Here is a 24,050-nt window from a genome sequence, read left to right as displayed (position 1 = left end):
TCAAATTAAAGTCCGGGAAAGTAAGAATAAATATGTGTTCTGAGTTTGGCATACCACAGAACAGTGTGTTGTTATTCACCCTACCAACTTTGAGATTTTAAAGAAATTGCCAAATATATTAAATTAGGTCTCAAAGTCATGAAAAAACAAGCACTTCTGTCTTCTCTCAAACGCTGGGGGCGTGTCAGTTAGAGGCGATAGAACCCCATCCACGCGCAGGGGGGACTACCTGTAGAATGAATAAAAACAAGATTTTGTGTCTATTTAAACCTATAAAATAGGTTCTTGAAAAAGTCTCCTCTTTGGCTCCGCAGCTGCCATATTATGCCAACCAACATAGCAGCTCATTTGGAAACTTTCTCTTATTTTACAACAATAGTTCACCGAAATGTGCTTCTGAAAACATTTATTGCGAGAAATATGCTATGCAGTTGCTGAATCTGTCTTTATTTTAGATCGACAACTGTCAGTTTAAAAGATTTTTGAGAGCTTGCGGGAGGCGGCGGTGCACTGTCTCTCGACACTCGCCTTCAGGCGAATGCATTGCAGGGCTTCTTACATAAAGTAAATCCTCTAATATAGCTTCAGCCCAAATCTCCGCAACGCGAAATCATTGCACGGCTCACAATGAATGGGAAGCGTGGAAATAACGGTGCCTGTGGACACTTGCCCCAGCCTCCATGAGAGACTGGCCATTATTTACCTCCACCGACAGCGAGACCGGCCAATGTTAGAGACCGGCCGGTAATAGAATACAAGCCAGTATTAAAGGATTTATGGTATGTGAAACTATCCCAGTGGAAAACCACTGAAGGTAATGCGCAAAAGTATTTATACAGCAGGGGAGGGCTTATGCTAACTACAATAGCCATACGTAATGCCAAAAGTGATTTCAGAACCGCACATTAAATCCAAGACACAGAAACGTTTCAGAAGCCTAGCTCCACAATTATATAATTATATGGTTGATTGGCTTTTTACATGTGTTAACGCTCTAGTCTACGATTTGAAAGGTTTGAAAAAAGTATCCCCCCCCCCCACACACAAGCTCGTATCGTTCTCCCCTCGCAGCCTCCTACCTCCCTCTTATTTTACGAAAATAGTTCACCGAAATGTGTTTCTGAAAACATTTTAGGGGAGAAATAAGCTATGCAGTTGTTGAATCTGTCTTTATTTTAGATCGACAACGGTCAGTTTAAAAGATTATCGAGAGCTTGCGGGCGGCGGCGCCATCTCTCGAAATGCGCCACGCTGCGACTGCATTGCACGGCTTCTTACATAGACAATGAATGGGAACATTCCCTCCGCTTATGAACTCAGGCAGGACGCCGTATAGTTTCCCGGTGTGTCTGGGACTTCCACAACATGTACAAAGCAGTAATAGTGTTTATTACGGCCATGAATGATGAAACATTATTGCTGTAAATGCAGCGGGTGCCGGTCGGATTTCTCTCTCACCCCGACTGCAGTACGTTCCCGATCCCAAACTGCTCAGCGATCGCTCGCCACAATAACCCCCCCCCGCTGACACCGCAGCCTCAGCCAAAATCACGTGAGAGCCCTGCTCCATACCTGAAGTGCTCAGGGCAACAAGCATCTTGTCCGCTCGTAGTTTCAAACATGGAAGTGAGTTGGGACGAGACGTGAGCAGGAGAGTGAGCGAGGATTGGATCGGAACATTTAGCCAATAGTAGCCATGCAGATCGGATGGCTACTATTGGGTCAAGTGAAAAATCGTAGACTAGAGCTTTAAGGAGACATGTTATGACCCATTTAACGTGTTTAGAAGAAAATTACTGATTTTGGTTTACCCAGACTTTAAGTTCACCTGTAAAGGATATAGTGCATTTTAGGTTCATCCTAAAATTTCACCTGAAAGCCTAACTTTTTCTGAGTAGTGTATAAGCTCACACACATTTGTTTGAAATATCGATCACATGGAAGAATACTCGGTGAAGTGGTAATGGATGACATGTTGTCAAAGCTTCTTGGTACATAACGGCTACCGTAGTTGCAACACACATTTGACATCGCACATTGCTGTCTGTTGATAATGTATTGTGTTATAATGTGTTGAGAACCTCTGGACCAATTAGCTTTTCTGCTGTATGTAAAACATACACATTTATTTTATATAGAAATAGTTATAGATTTACAAGTGACTTTAAAGACCACTTTAATGTCATTACATAAGTGTATTACTGTTACATTAACAGGGAAATTATTTAAATAATTGTCCATTAGACACACACTTCTGGTCTTACTGGTTTATTATGTTTTTATTGTAAAAAAGAAAAAAGAAAAAAGTAAATATCCACAGCACAGTGTGGTTATGCATTAATAACATTTAACTTCCTAAAAGAGTTTACTTTACAAATAATAATATGGCATTACATAACATTTTTGTGCGATTGAACTGAAATGGTAGTTCTTAAATACGGGGAAAACCTGATGGCATGAACAATGTAAAACCGATGAAAATGAAGCTGCCTTTTACAGTGTTCTCTTTAAATAAAAAGATTACAGTGTGAAACTCCATTTTACTATCAACATTTAAACAGGACATGAGGCAATAAGAGAGAATATACAAACAGAAGATAAAAAAAAAGATGAATACACTTAATGTCATATTTTAATGTAAACAGTAAACTTTCCAATCCTCCATATCTCTGTTAACACTGCCGGGTCAAGTCAAGTCTACGTAAACTGCGTAAAGTACATAGTGTTAAAATTGGAACAACATAAGTTGGTTCAAACTTGTAGTGCTTGTAGTCAACACATTTTTATAAATGCTTGTATTATCAGGTCAACACATTTTTATAAATGCTTGTATTATCATCAGGTCAACAAGTGTTGCCCTGATAATACAAGCATTTATAAAAATTCAGCGAAACTTTTTCATACTCTCGTGTGAAACTCGCGTGACAGCATCGGCTGAGTAAACACGGAAGTGGCGTCTACGCTGCAGTAGCGTTAGTATCGGAGGATAGAAGCTATCAGGCAAGTGTTCTTTTAAATAAACTCCTGGTGTACTTACAAACTTTCAAATGCCTCGTTTTGTGAGTACAGACCCTATGTGTACTACTGCAGAAATTTGGTAACATTCCATGCATTATTAGTGCGGTAATTTACGAGATATACACACTGTACCATCACACCAGTACTAAGCCATTTGGCTGATAACCCTATCTTGACCAATGTTGACCATCGCTAAAAATGCTTCTGAGGCGGTATTTGGCTGGATGTCATGGTGGAATTTACCTAGGGTGCATTTTACTCCGAACCATCACTTTAAGTTGATCTGAACAATTTAAAAACATTTGAACATCTGAACCTTTTGCTGTCGTTGTGGTACTCATCTCATCCATGTACCCCGACCCAGACCGCTCACTGGTGGCATCCCAGGTGGCAGCAGAGGGGGTAACTGATTGTGTACAGCAGTTGATGGTGGCGGGTACCCACTACCCAAACTAGGCGCCATCCCCATGACCGAGGGAGGAGGTGCAAGCAGGTAGCTGTAGGCTGAGAGTGGGGGAGCATGGTAGGATGTGGTGCCTGGGGGGAAGTGGTGGTAGCCCAGCGGTGGAGCACAGGCCTGGGGTACAGTGGTATAACAAGAGCCCTCTGTCGTCATCATGGATTGGAGCTTCTGGTAGCCTTCACTGGACACCAGGGAGCTCGAGGTGGGCAGATCCATGGGTGGAGGAGGTGGTGGAGGTGGGCAATGGGGTAAAGGTGGAGGGGGGGGATTAGATGAGAGTTCTGGGGCTGGTGGATAGGAGGAAGGGGGTTTATGGTCTGAGGGAGAAGAGAAAGACGCAGTTAATATTGATAAAAAGAACATCCTTGGTACAAAGTGTCAAAGAATCTGCTGCATTAACGGTTTATATGAAGTGGACCTAGTAGTCACCCATTGGTTTTGAAGCCACAGTTCTGCATTTTGGGCGTCACCTCCTAGGATTTTTGCAACCAGTGAACGGAAGTGACCATATTAGGACTGCAGAGGTGCGACACAAGCACCACGAGCAGCAACCCTACTGCATCCGGCTCCATCTGGCTTTCAGTATGAAGTTATTAACACAGTTAGCTTCTTACACTCTTAAACTCTACAGCTAATAGTTATAGTAATCTTAGTGGCTAATTGCAATTGCACATACAGTAGTGATAGTGAGGCCGCTCCGGTCCTGTCAATCACAAGGTAGCCATGACTAAAGCATACCCTGCTTTATGATCTATTTGGGACCACAATTTACTAAATGAACATTATGCTGTATTGAAGAAGACTTGAAACTAGTGACTGAGACCATAAAGTCATGTTTACAATGTTTACTGAGGTAATAAATCAAGTGAATAGGAGGGTACATTTCTCATCGACTTCCATGCAATCACACTTCTTTTTGCATCCAGAGGAGTCGGCCCCTGATGGTCAGAAGAGAGAATGCAAGATTAAGGCACCTCAAAAGATCGAGACCAACAAAGAGCAAAGCAGGACTATAGCTGCGTGTGAAATACCACTTCTGATATTAGCAGACTTAGGTGAACATGCCTGGCATCTCTTAAAGGAAAACACCACCGCATTTCCATACTGAACTATGTTCTGCTCTGATCTTAGACGAGGTGATACATACCTCCCTCTCCTCTGTGCGTGCACTCAATGGCTCTTGCGCGCACTCCGCGCAGCGCTAATTTGCTAGCATGTAGCTTGTCCCAGTATATTCCTTAGGATCCAAAGGGGGGTGAAGTTAGAAGCGACCAAGCACTTCCACGTTGTCCCCATTTAAATACGGTTACGGGAGTAGTTACACGACCAAAGTTTGGTTACACAAAATGAAACATGCCAATTTTTCTAAGCGGATAACAAGGATAACTATATAGTATGGCGGAATAACAACTGGAAGCACTTCGACGTCGGCGCAGTAATATCATCACTCCGCTCCCCCTCTTACTTCCGTCAATAGAACCTACGTGACCTGCACGCCGTCGCCTGCACTACCTGTAGTAGTTTGTGCACAGTTGAGGAAGCATCAGGTTGTAGTAAGATAGTTTGTGAACAATCAAACATCATGGTTATAACGTGCATCGTACAGGGTTGTGAAAACAAGCAGAAGGTATATAGTCCCGTCATGTTTTGAGTGATGATATTACTGCGCCGACGTCGAAGTACTTCCAGTTGTTATTCCGCCATACTATATAGTTATCCGCTTAGAAAAATTGGCATGTTTCATTTTGTGTAACCAAACTTGGGTCGTGTAACTACTCACGTAACCGTATTTAAATAGGGACAACGTGGAAGTGCTTGGTCGCTTCTAACTTCACCCCCCTTTGGATCCTAAGGAATATACTGGGACAAGCTACATGCTAGCAAATTAGCGCTGCGCGGAGTGCGCGCAAGAGCCATTGAGTGCACGCACAGAGGAGAGGGAGGTATGTATCACCTCGTCTAAGATCAGAGCAGAACATAGTTCAGTATGGAAATGCGGTGGTGTTTTCCTTTAACTGGCCCCTGATTGCTCCAAGATGGGGCTGCATCAAATTCCAGCTCCATTGCTCCTGCCAGCCATTCATTGCCATTCTAGCAGGTGACGAATGTCCATTGGACATGTGAGTGGATTGTTTTGTTCATGGCTCTGTACTCAATGGGTCCGTTTTTGCAGGAGCAGCTTGAAGAGAAAAACTCTCTTCTGAATGTATGTACATGTCTATATTTATTGTTTGCTGCATTTAACAGGTTATTGTCTTCACGTATTGTACACATAATAAAACAGTTTGCCTGTCAGTCACTTCTCTGAAGGCTGTGAAGCTGCAGAAGGAATGCCACTATCTTCCTTCTCATACCTGCAAACTCACGAGGGTTGAAAAAGGTGACAAACTCATCCTAGGAGTTGACAGGCTCAGGGAAGACCAATTTATAGGTGTAGAGACCAGAGAAAACGTGTCTTTCATAAAATGGGACCTTTAAGTGCCCACATCTAATACATGCATTACTTTTGAAGCGAACTGGTGTCTCTTTCGTTCATAATTTTGCTGATATAATAAGGAGTTTAAAATAACTATTTTGGTTTAGTTTGGGAAATCTTGATTGCTTTAGGCAGGTTGGCGGGCGGTAACTATTTACAGCGTAATGGACCATGAAACTGTGTGCCAACAATTAAACTGAAGTCGGATTCATCTGTGGATACACTTCAGACATTTAATTTACAACGGCATCACCTGAATGTTTCCATTAGCTCAACAAAACAAAAACAGAGAACACATTTTATAGTGTTTATCAATGTGTATGTGTGAGCAGACTCGATTGACAATACATAAATAAAGCATATGTTGGAGTGCTTGAGTCACTATAATGTGCTTTCACATGTGTATTTTAGTCAGTCTGTTGTGTCCAAGTGAGGAGTTTAAGTTGTTTCACACTAAGGAATGATCAACAGGTCAGAGTCTTATGATGGAAGATTACACAATCGGAAATATTTTTTGACCCCCGGGAAAACTGAGTTACATTTACATCACAGACATTTCTATGATTTATTTGTATTATTTATTTATTTCTGATATGTACGTATGTCTTAACTGTAAGAGTAAGAATGTTGGCCAATGAGCAGCTGTTGGATGTTCATAATTTTTTTCTCTGACCGAAAAACCGAGGTACGTACTTAACCGTGAATTTTGTGTACCCTTAGACCCCCAAATAAATATATTGATTATATGATTTATTATTCAAGACCACTGTGAGGGAAATTCCTATTTAATCATGTATTTCTTTGGGAAAATGGCTGTCTGTCCTCAATGCGTATTGCAGGACCATTTGCCACCAGGGGCGTCACCAAACAAGCCCATTGATGCAGGATAAGACAATGACCCTTTGATCAAAGACAACATCTGGGGACACCTGGAGAGGGGGGGCTGCAGGATGTCAGACCTGTATGTAAATTCATGCATTATAAGTGCCCATAGAAACAGTGACTCTTCAGTCATTCCTGTGTCGCACTGGGAATGGCTCATGCTGCAGCATTAAAAGATCTTCAGATTCGGATATTATGTCTACTGGTATTTCATTGCCAACTCTCACCTGCACTAGACTAAACTGGTATTTCAGTTGCAACGACAACCACCATCAGGTCTTGATAATGCAATTTAATACATTCTAAGAAATGAGTAGAAGTCATTGCAAACTAACAACAAAGTATGAAGTTATGAAAATCTTATTCAGGAGAAAGGTCTTTTTTTATTCATCTAAAAATTGTACGGCGTATGTGAAGACCATTTTTTTTAACCATGGAAAGGTGAAAAGAAATCATAAAGAATGCGCAAATGCTGCTTTTAGGGCAGAAGACACTGACCTGGGTTTATGAAGACTGATGGGGGAGGAGGAGGAGGAGGAGGTGGAGGAGGATCTAAATTTGTGAGCTCTGGAAAACAAAAATAAGAAGAACAAGATAAAGAAAAAGAATGTAAACATAACAGTAGACAAACGAAGGAGCTTAAACTGTTTGGTGTCTGCTATCAAGGCAGGAGTTGTACTTACTAGTGGCCTTGCTGTCATCTTTGGGAGAAGGCTACAAAACAAGACAACCATGATCAGTCAGAGTTAGAAAAAGCACAATTTAAGGCATGCAATTTAACAGAAGCCCACTCACCTGGGCTAGTCTCAGTGGTCTGGGGCTGGTTTGAGGGGACGCTTTCTTGGCTAAAGGTGGGACAACGGGGGGCAGGATGAAAGGTTGTGGGGGGTTTTCGCCAGTCCCTATCCCTCCATCAGGTATCTGCTGCTTGGCCTGAGAATACAAGTCCAGGACCTGGTGACAGATATCTTTGTGATGGAGGAGAGAAACAAGAGAGGTGGCAGAAAGATTAGAAAACCTTATACTAAGTATACTATCAATGGTGTGGCAGTATTCCCTTTACCTTCTAACACCTCCACAGGCACATCCTGGACAAACTGCTCCCACCAGCGCCGGGATGATTGCTTGGAGGTCCAGTCCTGGATGTCGAACTTACAGAGACGTCCAGCCAGATACATGACAGCCACAGCTATGATCTGTGGCTCCCACTGCAGGGCCACCATGGTGCAAAGGCTTGAGGACCAAAATGTATGGAATTGTTATACTCTAATATACTGTACATAGTACACGTTTGAATCTACTAAAATCATGCACAAGATACATTCCAGTATGATTTTCCTATCAGAAAGGGGTATTGGAAAAAAAACAAAAAAAATGAGGGGTTATTGGATTTTCATTTAAAATACAAAAAAATGTAATTGAAATACAAGGTGCTTTTTGTAAAAATGGTTGTAAAAATATGCGATTCCCTTCTTCTAACTTGATTTATTATCTCAGTAAACATTGCATATACTTTGTGTGTGTACACACACTATATTGCCAAAAGTATTTGCTCACCTGCCTTGACTCAAATTAAGTGACATCCATTCTTAAACTTTCTGCAGTCAATTGCTACAATTGCTACAGACCTCCAAACTTCATGTGGCCTTCAGATTAGCTCAAGAACAGTGCGTAGAGAGGTTCATGGACTGGGTTCCCATGGCGATCAGCTGCATCCAAGCCTTACATCAGCAAGTGCAATGCAAAGCGTTGGATGCAGTAGTGTAAAGCATGCCGCCACTGGAAGTATTCTCTGGAGTGACGAATCACGCTTCTACATCTGGCAATCTGATGGACGATTCTGGGTTTGGCGGTTGCCAGGGGAACGGTACTGACTGCATTGTGCCACGTGTAAAGTTTGGTGGAGGGGGGATTATGGTGTGGGGTTCTTTTTCAGGAGCTAGGCTTGGCCCCTTAGTTCCAGTGAAAGGAACTCTGAATGCTTCAGCATACCGAGAGGTGTTGGACAATTCCATGCTCCTAACTTTGTGGGAACAGTTTGGGGATGGCCCCTTCCTGTTCCAACATGACTGTGCACCAGTGCAAAAGCAAGGTCCATAAAGACATGGATGGGAGAGTTTGGTGTGGATGAACTTGACTGGCCTGCACAGAGTCCTGACCTCAACCCGATAGAACACCTTTGGGATGAATTAGAGTGGAGACTGAGAGCCAGGCCTTGCCGTCCAACATCAGTGTGTGACCTCACAAATAAATTTCTGGAAGAATGGTCAAAATTCCCATAAACTCACTCCTAAACCTTGTGGAAAGCCTTCCCAGAAGAGTTGAAGCTGTTATAGCTGCAAAGGGTGGACCGACGTCATATTAAACCCTATTAAGAATCACGCTGTCACGCTAGTTTCTTTAATACAGCATGATGTTCATTGAATAAATTATGGTCCCATTTAGAGTCAAATAGACCATTAAGCATGGTATAGGGCGTGGCTACCTCATGATTGACAGGTCGCTAACGTAGCTACCAATGCAATTAGCTACTTAGATGAGTTCAACATTTAGTTGTAAAGTTTACCTTGAATCATGCAATATAACTTTGTTTACAGATTCACACCAGAAGCCAGATGGAGCCAGATGCAGTTTGTGTTTGTCAGATCAACCCGTCACTCCTCCACATGCCAAATATGGTCACTTGCGTGTACTGGTTGCAAAAAATCCAAGATGGCGGCAGCCAAAATACAAGTGAGCAACCCTAAAAATGCTGAACTTGAGGCTTCAAAACCGTAAAAAATAAATTACATCACCATGACTATGTCCACTTCTTATAGACAGTCGATGCTCTCTGTATATAAACATTTGTTCGCAGAAATTAGTTAATTGTGGCCTTGAAATAGTATATTTTTTCTCTCTATGGCCACTCACGGGCTACGTTCTACATACTGATCCATGTCCACCTCATCAGCTCTCTCATCTTCAGACCACATCCAGTCTCAAAATTAAAAAAAAACTAAATAAAGTCCCTTGTTTTGTACTCTTGTTCTGTGTAGTTGTGTTTTCTCTCCCTGCTGTGGATGTACAGGACCATCTCTCTCGACATATGTGTTGACTGTGCATTTTACACTCAACAAAAATATAAACGCAACACTTTTGATTTGCTCCCATTTTTCATGAGATGGACTTAAAGATCTAAAATTCATTCCAGATACACAATATTACCATTTCTCTCAAACATTGTTCACAAATCAGTCTAAATGTGTGATAGTGAGCACTTCTGCTTTGCTGAGATAATCCATCCCACCTCACAGGTGTGCCACATCAAGATGCTGATCTGACATCATGATTAGTGCACAGGTGTACCTTAGACTGCCCACAATAAAAGGCCACTCTGAAATGTGCAGTTTTGTCTCACAGCAAAATGCCACAGATGCCACAAGCATTGAGGGAGCGTGCAATTGGCATGCTGACAGCAGGAATGTCAACCAGATCTGTTGCTCGTGCATTGAATGTTCATTTCTCCACCATAAGCCGTCTCCAAAGGCATTTCAGAGAATATGGCAGTACATCCAACCGGCCTCACAACCGCAGACCACGTGTAACCACACCAGCCCAGGACCTCCACATCCAGCAGGTTCACCTCCAAGATCGTCTGAGACCAGCCACTCAGACAGCTGCTGAAACAATTGGTTTGCATAACCAAACAATTTCTGCACAAACTGTCAGAAACCGTCTCAGGGAAGCTCAACTGCATGCTCGTCGTCCTCATCAGGGTCTTGACCTGACTCCAGCTCGTCGCCGTAACAGACTTGAGTGGGCAAATGCTCACATTCGATGGCGTCTGGCACGTTGGAGAGGTGTTCTCTTCACGGATGAATCTCGGTTTACATTGTTCAGGGCAGATGGCAGACAGCGTGTGTGGCGTCGTGTGGGTGAGCGCTTTGCTGATGTCAATGTTGTGGATCGAGTGGCCCATGGTGGTGGTGGGGTTATGGTATGGGCAGGCATCTGTTATGGACGAAGAACACAGGTGCATTTTATTGATGGCATTTTGAATGCACAGAGATACCGTGATGAGATCCTGAGGCCCATTGTTTTGCCATACATCCATGAACATCACCTCATGCTTCAGCAAGATAATGTAGGCCCCATGTTGCAAGGATCTGTACACAATTCTTGGAAGCTGAAAATGTCCCAGTTCTTGCATGGCCAGCATACTCACCGGACATGTCACCCATTGAGCATGTTTGGGATGTGCTTGACCGGCGTATACGACAGCGTGTACCAGTTCCCACTAATATCCAGCAACTTCGCACAGCCATTGAAGAGGAGTGGACCAACATTCCACAGGCCACAATTGACAATCTGATAAACTCTATGCGAAGAAGATGTGTTGCACTGCATGAGGAAAATGGTGGTCACACCAGATACTGACTGGTTCTGAGTCCCCAGACCCCCAATAAAGCAAAAAAAAAATGCACATTTCAGGGTGGCCTTTTATTGTGGACAGTCTAAGGCACACCTGTGCACTAATCATGATGTCAGATCAGCATCTTGATGTGGCACACCTGTGAGGTGGGATGGATTATCTCAGCAAAGCAGAAGTGCTCACTATCACACATTTAGACTGATTTGTGAACAATGTTTGAGAGAAACGGTAATATTGTGTATCTGGAATGAATTTTAGATCTTTAAGTCCATCTCATGAAATATGGGAGCAAAAACAAAAGTGTTGCGTTTATATTTTTGTTGAGTGTATAAGCTCCCTGTCTACATTTTATACCTGTACCTTAAGTGTAAAAACTCAATAAAAATATCTTCGAGAAAAAAATAAATTAAAAAAACTACCTTTTTTAATATATAAGTTTTCTGGTTATACAAATAAGATCATTACAATCAATCCATTCTTTAAATTTTGCTGATCCCCTTTTGACCATGAAAAGTAAAACACCATGTATTTCAATTTAGATTTTTTTTTTGTATTTTACAATGAATGAAATAACCATTAATATTTTGTTTTTCTTCAAACTGTGTTTAAATTATTTTGAATCAATTACTACCTTTTAAAATTGAAAAGGTGAAAAGTAAATATACTAGCACAAAATGTTATTCCCTTGGTAAATCTTAAAATTAATATTTTAGTCACAAATCCTGGTTTCTGAGCTTACCTGTCATTCACGAAGGTCCAGGCCATCTGAACCAGCTTCTGTACCTTGTTCTTTTCACCTGAAAAACAGTAGTAGTTTTTCCATACCCATCAAATACTTTGCTCCCTCTGCAACAGGATACTGGACTCCCTACCAGGAGAGACCAGTCTAGATCCAGAAAGATCACCAGACTTTCTTCTTTTTGAGGAGACTTGATTTTAAGGCCACTGCAAAGGCTCGGCCTCCACTGTTTGTTTGGTTCAGATGACATCCAGGAGCATCCGATTGGTCGACCCCATTGCTCTAATCTTATCTATTGAGATGAAGATTTCTGCTAGATAAGGTGGTGCCAGTCCAATAAAATCACAAAAAACAATCAATCCTAAAATGGACAGGAAACAAGTGTAGGGAGGCCTATACTGGTTTTCTTTTCCCAGTAAGAAGATGAGCAGTTGCCTTTTACTAATTGCAAACAATGAAGTGACGACTGTTCTACACCCATATACAAATAATTACAGTAGTATAACCAACAAGTACAGATAACATGTCTCTGCTAGATTTTTGCCAAATGTCTCAGAAATGGAAGAAAACAAAAAGAGGTACCTTTGAGTTGCTTGGCATAGTGCAGAAGGAACTGGTAGGGATGCTCCACCTGCAGGTCAAACTTGATGGTCTGCAACAGGATGCGCTCCAACACCATCACCTCCTCCTGTAAGGAAAATGATTCTTCATTGAGCAAATGGTGACAGACTTGATAAAGACCCACCTAGCACTCCATAGACAGATACATTCTTAAGGTAGAAGAAGCATTGTTTTGACTAAATGCAGATGCCCCATTTCCTAAAGCACTGCAAAGGTCGACTGATTAATTGGTTCGGCACAGATATCATTATCAGAGGAACATGGACTGTGATAATGACCAGTGGGTGGGCAGTCACCACCAGTCTCACAGGGGCGTACCTTGCTTTTATGATACTAAAAGATTGTTTTAAAAAAGATTTTAGCACGATCATTTTCAAAAATAGACAACACTTAAGATTTTTAAGAAACGCAATCATCAGAAGTATAATCATCTGATAATGAACAGTGGTTGCACTGTGTCAACTCCAGGCCAAATCCCAATGTCCCTCCCTCATGGACTTTTATGCGCGTTCCTGTTAAGTGCCTGAGGGCTTAGGGCTGTCCCACGGTCAAATCATGAAGTGCGTGAGGGCTCGCTCACTGACTTTTTGAGCCCTTTATGCCCACTTTCCGCGAGACAGCATCGATGCTGACTTTGCCTGAGGGAATTACCACCAGTTCATATCGTTGCAACGTGAAACACGGGGTTACCAGGGGAATAAAAAAAGCAAACAAAGAGGACGCCGCATGTTGGAATATTACATTTACACAGAAACATTAACATTAAAGATTTAATATGGAACATTAAACATGAACGTGAAATCATAGGAATGTCATCATAGACTACACACCTGGTTTAATCATCAACCATTTTTTTTTAATTTAGCTTATTGAAGCCATTTTAACTAAAACAAGTAAATACATTATTTGACAGGGTCGTCTGGTCTGGGATGATACAAGTCTGTAAGATGTACAGATCAGAATAAAAGCAAGAATAAAAACCAACACTTTTAGATATTATATTTTGTGTCATTAAAGTAAAGTGACATGCTGAGTGCTGTCCAATTTGTATTTCTATCATTTCACCTCTAACCTCTCACACTCAACCACTTACCTGGTGACGTCAGTTAAGTCCCTGGTTGCTTTTATGATACTTTTTTTGGCCTTTTTTGCCTTAATTGAGAGAGGACAGCATGTGTGTGTGTGAGTGAGTGAGTGAGTGAGTGATATGGGGGGCTGCGCAGTGAGGACTCAGCCTCGGTACATGGGGCACCAACTCTACCACTGACCTATCAGCGCATCCGCTTTTATGATCCTTAAAGTTTGTTTTAAATTTTGTTTAGTAAGCAATTTTTTAAGCATCAATGCAATCAACAGAAATAAAAGCTAACATTAGGCTATAAACAACTATGCCAGTGTCAAATGAGCTTGAGTTTACCCAATTAGGCTGTAATGGAAGACTAGTCGGTGTGATTTTGCTATGGCAACGCTGGCACATGTACAGTTATTGTACAAAAGTTATTCCATAAAGTTGGAATAATTTGCAAATGTCTTGTCTTTTGTAGCACCAAACAAATGTGATACATGAATTAATTCCACCTGGGTAATTGTGAAACATAATTGTGACACAAAAGTCATAACTGATGCATTTAAATTGAATTAAACAGAGGATTGTGTCTGAAAACAAAATATTCCAACTTTATGGGCAACAGTGTATATGCTGTGGCCAGAAGCTCTCATTCATTTTTGCCCAGTCAAGTTTGACAGTTTGACCACCCCGGGAAGAGAGGGAGGAGAGCTGAGATGGCAGCTAAACTAACCAAACTAGGACCTAAGTTAACTCCACTACCCAGCATGCTCCTGGCTGACTGATTTCTGTTCACAGGAAAATAAGACGACTGAAATACAACTTCAGGCTAACCCAGCAATGGAAGGCCACTAACTGTGCCCACATCCTTAAAGAGCTCCATTGTGGATTAATCCCAGATCAAGCTGCACTTGATGGGTGGACTGCAAGACAGAGGACAGGACGCTAGTGGGATGAGAGAAGGTGGACTGTTTTTACATCAATGATGCTTGGGGCTCAAACTGTGTCAGTGTTGATGGAAAATGTTTCTCTGATGTTGTATTTCTCATATTCTAGTAAGGCAGCAACCTCCACCTCTGAAAAGTCAAGCCAAAGCTGCAGTGACTTAAATGTACAGTCTCGTTGCTGACCATCAGGGGGCAACGCCTCCGGTTGTAAAATCTAATCTGATTGCATGGAAGTCTATAAAAAAATTAACTTAACTTTTCACTTGCTTTCTTTTCTCTGTTACCATTGTGAAAACGGGTTTATGGTCTCAATCGCTAGTTTCAAGTCTTCTTCATTACAGCATGACTTTCATTAAGTAGATTTTGCCGCACAGGTTGCCGCTATACCGAATAGTCTTCAAAATAGGCTTCAAAACTGTACTTCACAAACCAATGGGTGACGCTGTGATGACAACTTCCACATCTTATATATATCATTTATTGTCATTATGCAAAACAGTATGTGTATAATATATATATATATATATATATACTGTATATATATATATATATATATATATACACACACACACACACACACACACACACACACACACACACACACACACACACACACACACACACACACACACACACACACACACACACACACACACACACACACACACACACACACACACACACACACACACACACACACACACACACACACACACACACACAATAAATGATCCTTGAATCGTCTCAATTAGCTACCCACATGTTACTGTCTTTTTGAAGAAATGGAAAACCTTAAAAATTCATGACAGGGGTGTGAACTGATGTATTTTATATCTTAAAACAAAACGTTAAAATCTCTTAAGCTTGTGTTAACCACAGAGGTTATTTCAAGCATCTAACCAAAAGCCCAATACGAAAAAAATATTTGTGCATCAGCACTCATCCAAACTATATCAGCAATAATGTTTTTCCCACTTCATTAAATCTTCTCTCTTGACTTATATAAAGCAACTCTATCAGCTCAGGTTGGCAGATTGGAAGAAAAATAAATAATAAAAAACTTGAATTTACTGACCAATCTGGTCTTCACTTTCAAATACTCCAGCCCTGTCATTCATGGAAATAAATCCCACACTTACCACTGGAATATGCATGGACATGAATTGTTTTTTTAAGAGTGGCATTTAACAACGTAAAGGGCTGTGCAACAGGAGTTATCCCAGCCAGCCATAAACCACAGAACAGTGTTGTATTGTAAATAAATAGGACATATTCCAAATTATGGAATGCAACGATTAATTTAGAATGTAAATGCAAAACTCTGATGTGGTGGTTCTCACTTCTCTCTTAAAAACAATAAAAAAGGTGTTATAAGAATTTTGTATAACCTCATGTCTTAAAGTTTTCTTTGTTCAGGTTACAGCTTTATGTGTTGAACTGTTTATTACTTTAGTATCCCCATTGCTGACCTAAATGTTATCAGAGGCCTGGTAGTCATGATGTCTAGTTCTGCATGAAGATTAACTGTCAATGACGCATCATCTCCTGTGCCTTTAAAAGACTCAAGTCACAACAGTGATTTGAGCACTTCCTCTGTAGCATCCTCACACGTTGTTGCATTGTAACTGCTCCTCTTGTACAAGATTAAAGTCAGACGTCGACTTTACTTATGTCTCCGATCTCCTCCTTGGGTGAATTTATTCGTTTACGGAAAAATTCTTTTAACAAAAGGCTCTCACCTGATGGTGAGTTTGATGTTCAGTTCCACATATATTTATTAATTACTTCGAGCTTGATGGTGAGTTCAACATTCATATAGCTTATTTATTTAGGTATTCAGTACTAAGAGTTTGATGTTCAGTGATCGAGATTAATTTCTTAATATATTTAGGTAGTATACTTTGAATTGTTGAGTTTAGCAACAGATATCCTCACAGATACAGTATTTTTGTACAGTCTGTAATAAAGTTATAGATTGTTTGTTGAGATTCTGGACCTCTGGCTCAGCAGGGGCCTGTACTACGAAGCAGGATTTGTGCGAGGTAACTTAAGCGTTAACTCTGGGTTTTCACAACATGGGGCGGTAACTCTACCACTAAGCTATCAGCAAAGTTGAGTTTATCATTCAATCAGTAAGATCTACTAGTGCCCTTATGATGGGGCAGTCATATTATACTACTACTAATACTATTACTACGACTTCCACGTTCACACAGTCGGTGAGTTTTTGCCAGCTGTCCTTCCTGCATTTGGCAGATGAAACTGTTGCCTTTTGCCTGTATTATACGTTTAACTTCTTCGTATTTCTGTAAGATTATGGTTCGCTCCTCATATGTGAAATACGCCGCTCCGCTGCCGTAGACTGATCCATGTATGCGATTGGTCAAATGCTGCAAACGCCCCCTCTTTCATGTGCACGCGCTCATAGCTGGACAGGTAAACCCTGGGTTGAGTTAACGAGTTGACAACCAGCTTCGTGTGACCGCTTATCTCCGATTGCCTTTGTTAGGGTTACTTAAGCTGGATCTCTGAAAGATACCCTGGGTATGTTGAACTCGCTTCGTAGTACAGGCCCCAGGACAGTCCATTAATGATCCTTAAATTCTAAAATACATTATTACAAACTATTACACAAATAATTCTGCCCAGGCTAAATAAATAAGAAAACATTTTTGATTAAAGATAAATAGCTTGTCCATGTGCTCCGAGCTTGACTTTTGTTCGAGTGTATCTGTTTTTATGATTCAAGCATGTACAACATGCATGTTGTTTTGTTTATGTCATTTCTGCTAAACATTCTCGGTTTATTAACACATACAACGTGGCTTGTACTTAAAGATGGAGTCTACGTTTTTTTACTTGAGACAAACTTTAGCCAATAGTAGCCATCCGGTCCTTATGTCATGTCATGTAAAGTGTATATTGTGACACCAGCACAGCTGGCAAGTCAATATGGATCTATGGACACTGATGAGCGGTTCAAACACCACATTCTGGACAAAGTTTTCCGTCTACACAAACAACGGAACAATGCTTTTCTGATGACACATCACAAACAACTGTATAAAAAGCCCTTCTCAAGACGGAGTCTGCCCCTATCTGGCCAGATAGTTTGCTCTGAAGCTGTATGTCGGTGATGCGGTCCGCTTGGACACCCTGTTTGCGAGGGCTTTGACTTATTAGACTTTGTCCATTTACAGTCCGTCTGTAGCGACTGCTAGCCTGTTTTGGACTCTTTATAGAATAAATTACTAAAAGCTCTGTTAGGAGTTGTATTCTTATTTCTCATCAGGTAATCATAAACCGATTTCCACCACATTGGTAAGTCAGAAACTAATTATAGATTTGGGTTTAGGCATTCTGTGAGTAGAGCTAGTTGTAACATTTAGTCTGAACAGCTACTACTTTATTCAGACGAGGACCTAACACTTGTTTCTATTTTTTAGCTCTTACTTCATCGGCAATGATATGTTGTGGTTTCTTTGTTTCTTTCTTTTGACAAATGTACTTATTGTAAGTCGCTTTGGAGAAAAGCGCCTGCTAAATGACCTAAATGTAAATGTAAATACAAGTAGTGTCCTAATAAAGGAATTTCTTGCTACAGACCTTGGGATCATCTCCAAATTGTGCAAACTGGATGTCGTTGAGCAGGCTGCGAGCGGTCTTGATGATATCTTTGCACTTCTTTGGAGTTTCCTCCACTTTGCCTGCTAGGAAAAGGCAGCATCCTCCTGTCACCTACAGATACATGCACCAGGTGAGAAAAAATATGTATTCTTTTAAACTGCACAGAAAATTCTGTTGTCACTGCAATATTTGAGAAATATATAGACGCTGCTATGGAAGATATGCAACAGATTAGAAGGTAGTCTTGGCAAAGCTGTGTCCAGCGCTTCCAAAACAACACAAACATTGCAGCAGTTAATTGTTGCAGTTCTGTATGAATAATAATTCTCAGAAAACATTACAAGCTCAAGGTTAAACTTACAGTATGTTTAATGGTGGAAAAAAGTATATTGAGAATAGCTTGCGAAACAATATATTGTTGCCATTTATTACAGTGGAGAAGTTTCATCATACACCCAACAAATGGTAGTACAGAGACGTCCAAGCCTAACATAGATAAAGAAAATACCGCACTTACATATCTAGGAAATTGCTTGAAGGAATGAAACATGTAGAAGCGGTGGAAGTAAACAATTCCAGTAGCCAGTGTGTCATAGTGTCTGCAGCCATAGAGGTTAAGAAGACTGACAGGGAGATTTCAACAATTTAAACAGTTGTTATTTATCAATCAGTCTCAGGAAGGACCGTTTGACAGAGCCTAAAACTCTATGCACCACAACTCTGTCCTGCCAGTAGGGATGGGACTAGGATTTTATCATGAATCACAATAAAAAAACACTCACAATAAGTCGAGCGTGGTGAATTTTCATTATCAGTATAATTATAAATATCGTCAAAGTGACTTGAAAAAGCTGTCTAGCTTGTTATCATTTTAGACACGTGAACATACAGCCTAATTTAAAAATTATGATGCATGAGCATCATATGAGCATCTTGATCAATTGTTCTTCACTAAAATAAGGATGTGCCTTATCTGTGACGCAATTCAAATATGTGTATCTTCACAAAAATAAACCGATACAAGTTTTAAGCATATTTTGCTGATTATCAGGATAATATCATGAATTGCAATTATTTGGGAGGATACTTGTGACGTGACATTTTCATATCATCCCATGACTAGTTGCTAGACTTCAAATTAGATTGGTCTTTATTTATCTATGGTCAGAATTTAAACCGCACTACTGCTGATGATGGGTAGCTGCAGTACCCTATACACTCGTTCGTTTTCTCTGTCTTTTACATGTGCACAGTGTAGACAGTAGCAAACACAAATTCCTGTCACATGAACCATCGGAAAACGTTATGTTTCATACAACCCGTAGGTTAACTGGCCTTTATGCTTTCCACAAAAGGATACAGCCCAAGCCTCGTGCCCACATCAAAGATGAACCGAGCCCCCTCTCTGCGGTACCGGGCCTCAGTGGCAGGGTCCAATCCCTCTGACTGAGATGGAGTATGGGCCAGGTCCTTCTTGTCCCAGTACCAGCATGGTTTGACGTGTTCCAGCGTGGCTGGGTCCTTCCTGTCCCAGAATATCAGGGGTTTGATGAGGTCCAGGGTGGACAGGTCCTGTTAGTTCCGCTAGCAGCAGGACCTATGGCCAAGGTTGAATTTTCTTGTTGTGCTTTTGTGGAAGAAAGCTGCATTTAACAGATGCTACTAGCTACTATTACTGCATTTAACGTCACTGTAGACCAATGGCATTGACAGAACCATTTACCCAAAACCGCGACACAATTTGGAGGAGCTAACCTGTGTTGCTTTAACACAATACTGACAGAATCAACAGCTGTGAAATGTCTACGAGCGAAACCCCATTGATGCATAAAAAGTGAAATATCTGTAGTTGTAGCCGTATACTCACTCCATCCAAACAAAGACCAGCGGAACACCGGAGTAGCATAAATGACTGACACATCTTTCAACCAATTATTGTAGCTAATATTACCATGTATGGGCATTTTAATCCTTCTAAAAGTAAACGTCCAATAGTAAGGCGTTGTGGGAGGGGAATAGTGAAATTTACATAAATCAACTGTTTCAACCGGCCGCTGTCGTGTTCCGTGTACGGTCCTACAACCAATCAGGATGCCAGAATACACTGCTGTCTTTGTGGGCGTAGTACACGTCTGCTCCAATCACACGCGCGGATTCAGTCAAGTTTGGATTCAGTGCAGGGACAGATCTGCTGCTGCTGTCACTTAAAAAAGGTATGACTGAAACAGAGAAAATGTTTATGGTTTGGTTTCGTAAAGTTCTTACTTGGTATTGAGGGTCATTCTGCATGAATTAGTGCTTTCGGTGTAGAGGCAGTTTTTTTAAGCAAGGCAAGTTAGCGCGCCAGCCAATCCAGCAGATTAGCTCTCCATAAGCTAAGACTCAGGCTGATCCGTTATCACTTGACAGCTTAGCAGCTAGCAGCTAGCCTTGTAATGTGTAGCCAGTGCAGCTAGTGTTGATGAATGAGCTCTGTGCGTTACCCTGCCCCGCTATCGGCTCCAATTACGTCTCCGCTCGGATGGGCGTGATTCCTCAATGCTAGTAAGCTAACCTTAGCTGCTGGCCTTGAAAGGCTCCAAATGACCAGAGGGCTAACTACTAGTACTAACCCTAACTCTTGGGTGTAGGATAAAACCTTGGTAATATCTCACTTGTGTTATTTAAAAAATAAGCCGGACATTAACGTTACCGTGTTAGACTATATTAAACGGTCCTCTACAAACCAATCTATTTCAGTTGTCAGTTTGCTGACATTTAACTTAACGTTAGCCACCGTTACATGCGGGTATTGCCAGAGAGAAGCTGGAAGTGGGACCGGAGGGCATGAGGGCAAATCACGCTGCTGTCATAAGTCAAGGATGTGTGAAGTATCCCCACGTTTAAAAAGCTTTATTCTAGTGCATTGTTCTTAACTGTAGGTTTAACTATCTCGATTGAATTCTGTTCAGTTAGTATTGGACAGCAACATTAAGTTTTGTCAAAATGATTACAGTCAGTTACATGCGTTTCGAACAAGTTTCTACTTTTGTACATATCTATCTTATTTTACAGGATTCAGAAAGGTTATTCAACCCATCTGTGGTTGTCTTTCCTTCCAGGCAGTCTCTCATTAAAAATCATCAAAACTCTCATTTTGCTGAAGAGTGGTCTGACAGGAAGATCACTGGTCTTTTAAAGCAAATTTTACCTAGTGGTCTAACTGTGGAATTTCAACTTCCGTCATATCATCATATGACTCCTTTCACCCCCCAATACATTTCCCATAGATTTATATTCATAAAGAGATGTCTGTTGATCAGCATTTTTAAAGTAAATCAACTTCCCAGTTCGAAAACATGAATAGCCTTTCTTTAGATCATTACATCCTAAAAGTTGTAAAATGCATATAGTCAAATCCAGATTAATTTTTCTTTCTCCCCAGAGGGTGAGAGGAAGGGTTAAAAAACATGTTAGTGTGCTTGTTGTATGGGCCCTGCAGCCAATTTAGTATGCGTGTCATTAGCGATGGGATATAGGATTTTATTGTGAATCGCGATAAAAAACACTCACAATGAGTTGATAAAGGTGAACGAGGTAATCATAAATATCATCACTTGAAACAACTTTTAAATGTTTTCTAGCTGGCTGTCATGGTAGAAATACATAGAGCCTGAAAAAAAAATACAGGACCCAAAAATACATGTATTTATATATTTATGCAGGGAGACATTATGATTTATGATCATCTTATTTTAAGATTGTATTGTTTTTAATGAAAAAGGAGGTTCACTAGCTGGCTTAGTTTCCATGTACAGCAGTGAATTTGAGACTAAAGTGACCTGCAATGTTTGAGAAATATATGAAAACTGCTATGGAAGATATAACATACAACAGATTAGAGGGTAATCTTGGCTAAATTGTGTCCAGTGCTTCCAAAACACATTGCAGCACCTAATTATTGTTCTGTATGAATCATTTTTAGAAAAGCTCAAGGTTAAACTTACAGTTTGTTTAACGGTGGAAAACGGATCTTGATAGTAACTTGCAAAACAATGTAGTGTTGCCAGATATTACAGTGGAGAAGTTTCATCATTCACCCAACAAATGGTAGTACAGAGATTTCCAAGCCTAACATGGATAAAGGAAATACTGCACTTACATATCTTGGAAACTGCTTGAAGGAGTGAAACATGTAGAAGCGGTGGAAATAAACAATTCCAGTATAGCCAGTGTGTGATAGTGTCTTCAGCCATAGAGGTTAAGAAGACTGACAGGGTGAAGTTAAGAACCTGGATTGTTTTGTAGTAAATGTAAATCATGTAACACATTCCATCTAAATTAGGACACTTAAATAATTTGCATTAAAATGGAAAAACAAATTTAATCTTGCAACATTTCACACCAAAAGTAACAGAACTGAACATGCATTCATGTATTTAATTTTTTCAAATACTACCTTCACTCATTGTATACACAATAAGCAATCAGTTTCTGTATCTGTGTAGCCTAACATTACATAAAGGAACACATCAACATGCATGCCTTGCTTGACATTATCGCATACCCAGCCAGAATGATGTTTGTTATAATATAGATGGTAGTCAAGTTTAGCCATCAAAGATTAGACATTCTTTGCGTTGACGCAGCCTGACCTCACACATTGCTTTGTGTCTAAATTGATTGGTTGAGTGTTGGTGAGGTATTTTTAGGATGAGTCTGCCGATTGCATTTGTGCGTGCTGCTGTGACAAGTTGTGGGCATTCATTCTAAATATGCAACTCTTCAAAGCCAATATGGCAGTTTGTTGTCCTTTACAAATGAGATTGCCCACATACCTGAATCGAGATCACAATCTTATAACAATTAATTGTCCAGCCCTACTAACTGCCCAGCAGCAAACAGCATGTAGCTTTAGTTAGCCACCAGCTGGTGAATATAGTGGAGTATTTGGCAGGGAGTTGGTGGAAACCATATCAAAGCTAAAATGAGAGTGAATATTGTCCACTGTATTATAGGAAATTGTCAGTTTTTTGTGTTTCATTATGACCCCCAAGTGACCAAAACAACTAATTCATGCAGGTTTAATAATGTTTGTAGAGCATTAAATTGTTATAGATCAACCATGGCCTTAAAACCACATTCTATGGGATGATTAAAAGTCCAGTCAGGAGTAGCATTCATGATTTTAACCTGTGCTTGTGTGCCAGGAATATGGCCATCTCTCTTCTTGTTAATTCATTGGTTTTGGACCTGTGTGTGTCTGTCTGTCTGTCTGTCTGTCTGTCTGTCTGTCTGTCTGTCTGTGTGTGCAGCTGCACAGGGAGGAGGCATTCGTATTAGCCATGCTAAGGTTTGTAGGAAATTGAATTGATGATCCATGTAAAGTGGATATGACACTGATCTATTTAAAGATATCATTTTGCTGGTGTGAAAGCCAAAGGCCTAACACTGTATCTTGCTTTTCATAATGAAATGTCAGACCAGCACTGATGTGTTGTCGAGACTTGTGTTAAGCCTTTGGACTGTTATAATGATTAAATTATTAAACATATTAGCCAAAGAAAACTTTTGCTTCATTTCCACTGCATGGTTCAGCCTGAGTTGGCAGTACCAGTAGGGCTCGGTATTGTCACTGATTTCCGATTAATTTAAAGAGATTGGTTTCAGTACCAATTTTTCTCGGATATGAAAGATTTTCATTGGTGCATTATTACAAATAATGTAAACATTAAAAATGTACCCCAAAACAGTAGGTTTAATGCAATGTTTATTTAATAGAGACACACACTACAGAAGTCGACAGATCAACTCTACA

General features: G+C 40.6%; 2 protein-coding genes across 4 annotated transcripts in view; one reads left to right on the top strand and one right to left on the bottom strand.

The window, feature by feature from the left end:
* Positions 1–2,261: 2,261 nt before the first annotated feature.
* On the bottom strand, positions 2,262–20,174 carry LOC311015861 (uncharacterized protein; the record flags this gene model as incomplete). The annotated part of the gene is made up of 11 exons (XM_084013301.1): positions 2,262–3,798; positions 7,338–7,406; positions 7,523–7,553; positions 7,635–7,807; positions 7,903–8,072; positions 11,993–12,050; positions 12,575–12,680; positions 18,233–18,364; positions 18,771–18,852; positions 19,614–19,825; positions 20,121–20,174. The coding sequence occupies 11 exons, from the start codon at positions 20,172–20,174 to the stop codon at positions 3,356–3,358; spliced, it is 1,530 nt and encodes a 509-aa protein (XP_083869427.1). The 3' UTR covers positions 2,262–3,355.
* A 183-nt stretch (positions 20,175–20,357) lies between these two features.
* setd3 (SET domain containing 3, actin histidine methyltransferase) overlaps positions 20,358–24,050 on the top strand; it is a 57,029-nt gene continuing 53,336 nt past the window's right edge. For 2 of the 3 annotated variants that reach the window (XM_084014040.1, XM_084014042.1), the window contains exon 1: positions 20,358–20,466. The gene's annotated coding sequence lies outside the window, so the exon portion shown is untranslated. The remainder of the gene's footprint in view (positions 20,467–24,050) is intronic. The other variant, XM_084014041.1, reaches the window with a different exon arrangement.

This window comes from Eutrigla gurnardus (assembly GCF_963514095.1).
Source record: "Eutrigla gurnardus genome assembly, chromosome: 7".
NCBI lineage: Eukaryota > Metazoa > Chordata > Actinopteri > Perciformes > Triglidae > Eutrigla > Eutrigla gurnardus.
The sequence above is the reverse complement of the archived record's forward strand: the minus strand, read 5'-3'. Positions and strand labels throughout refer to the sequence as shown.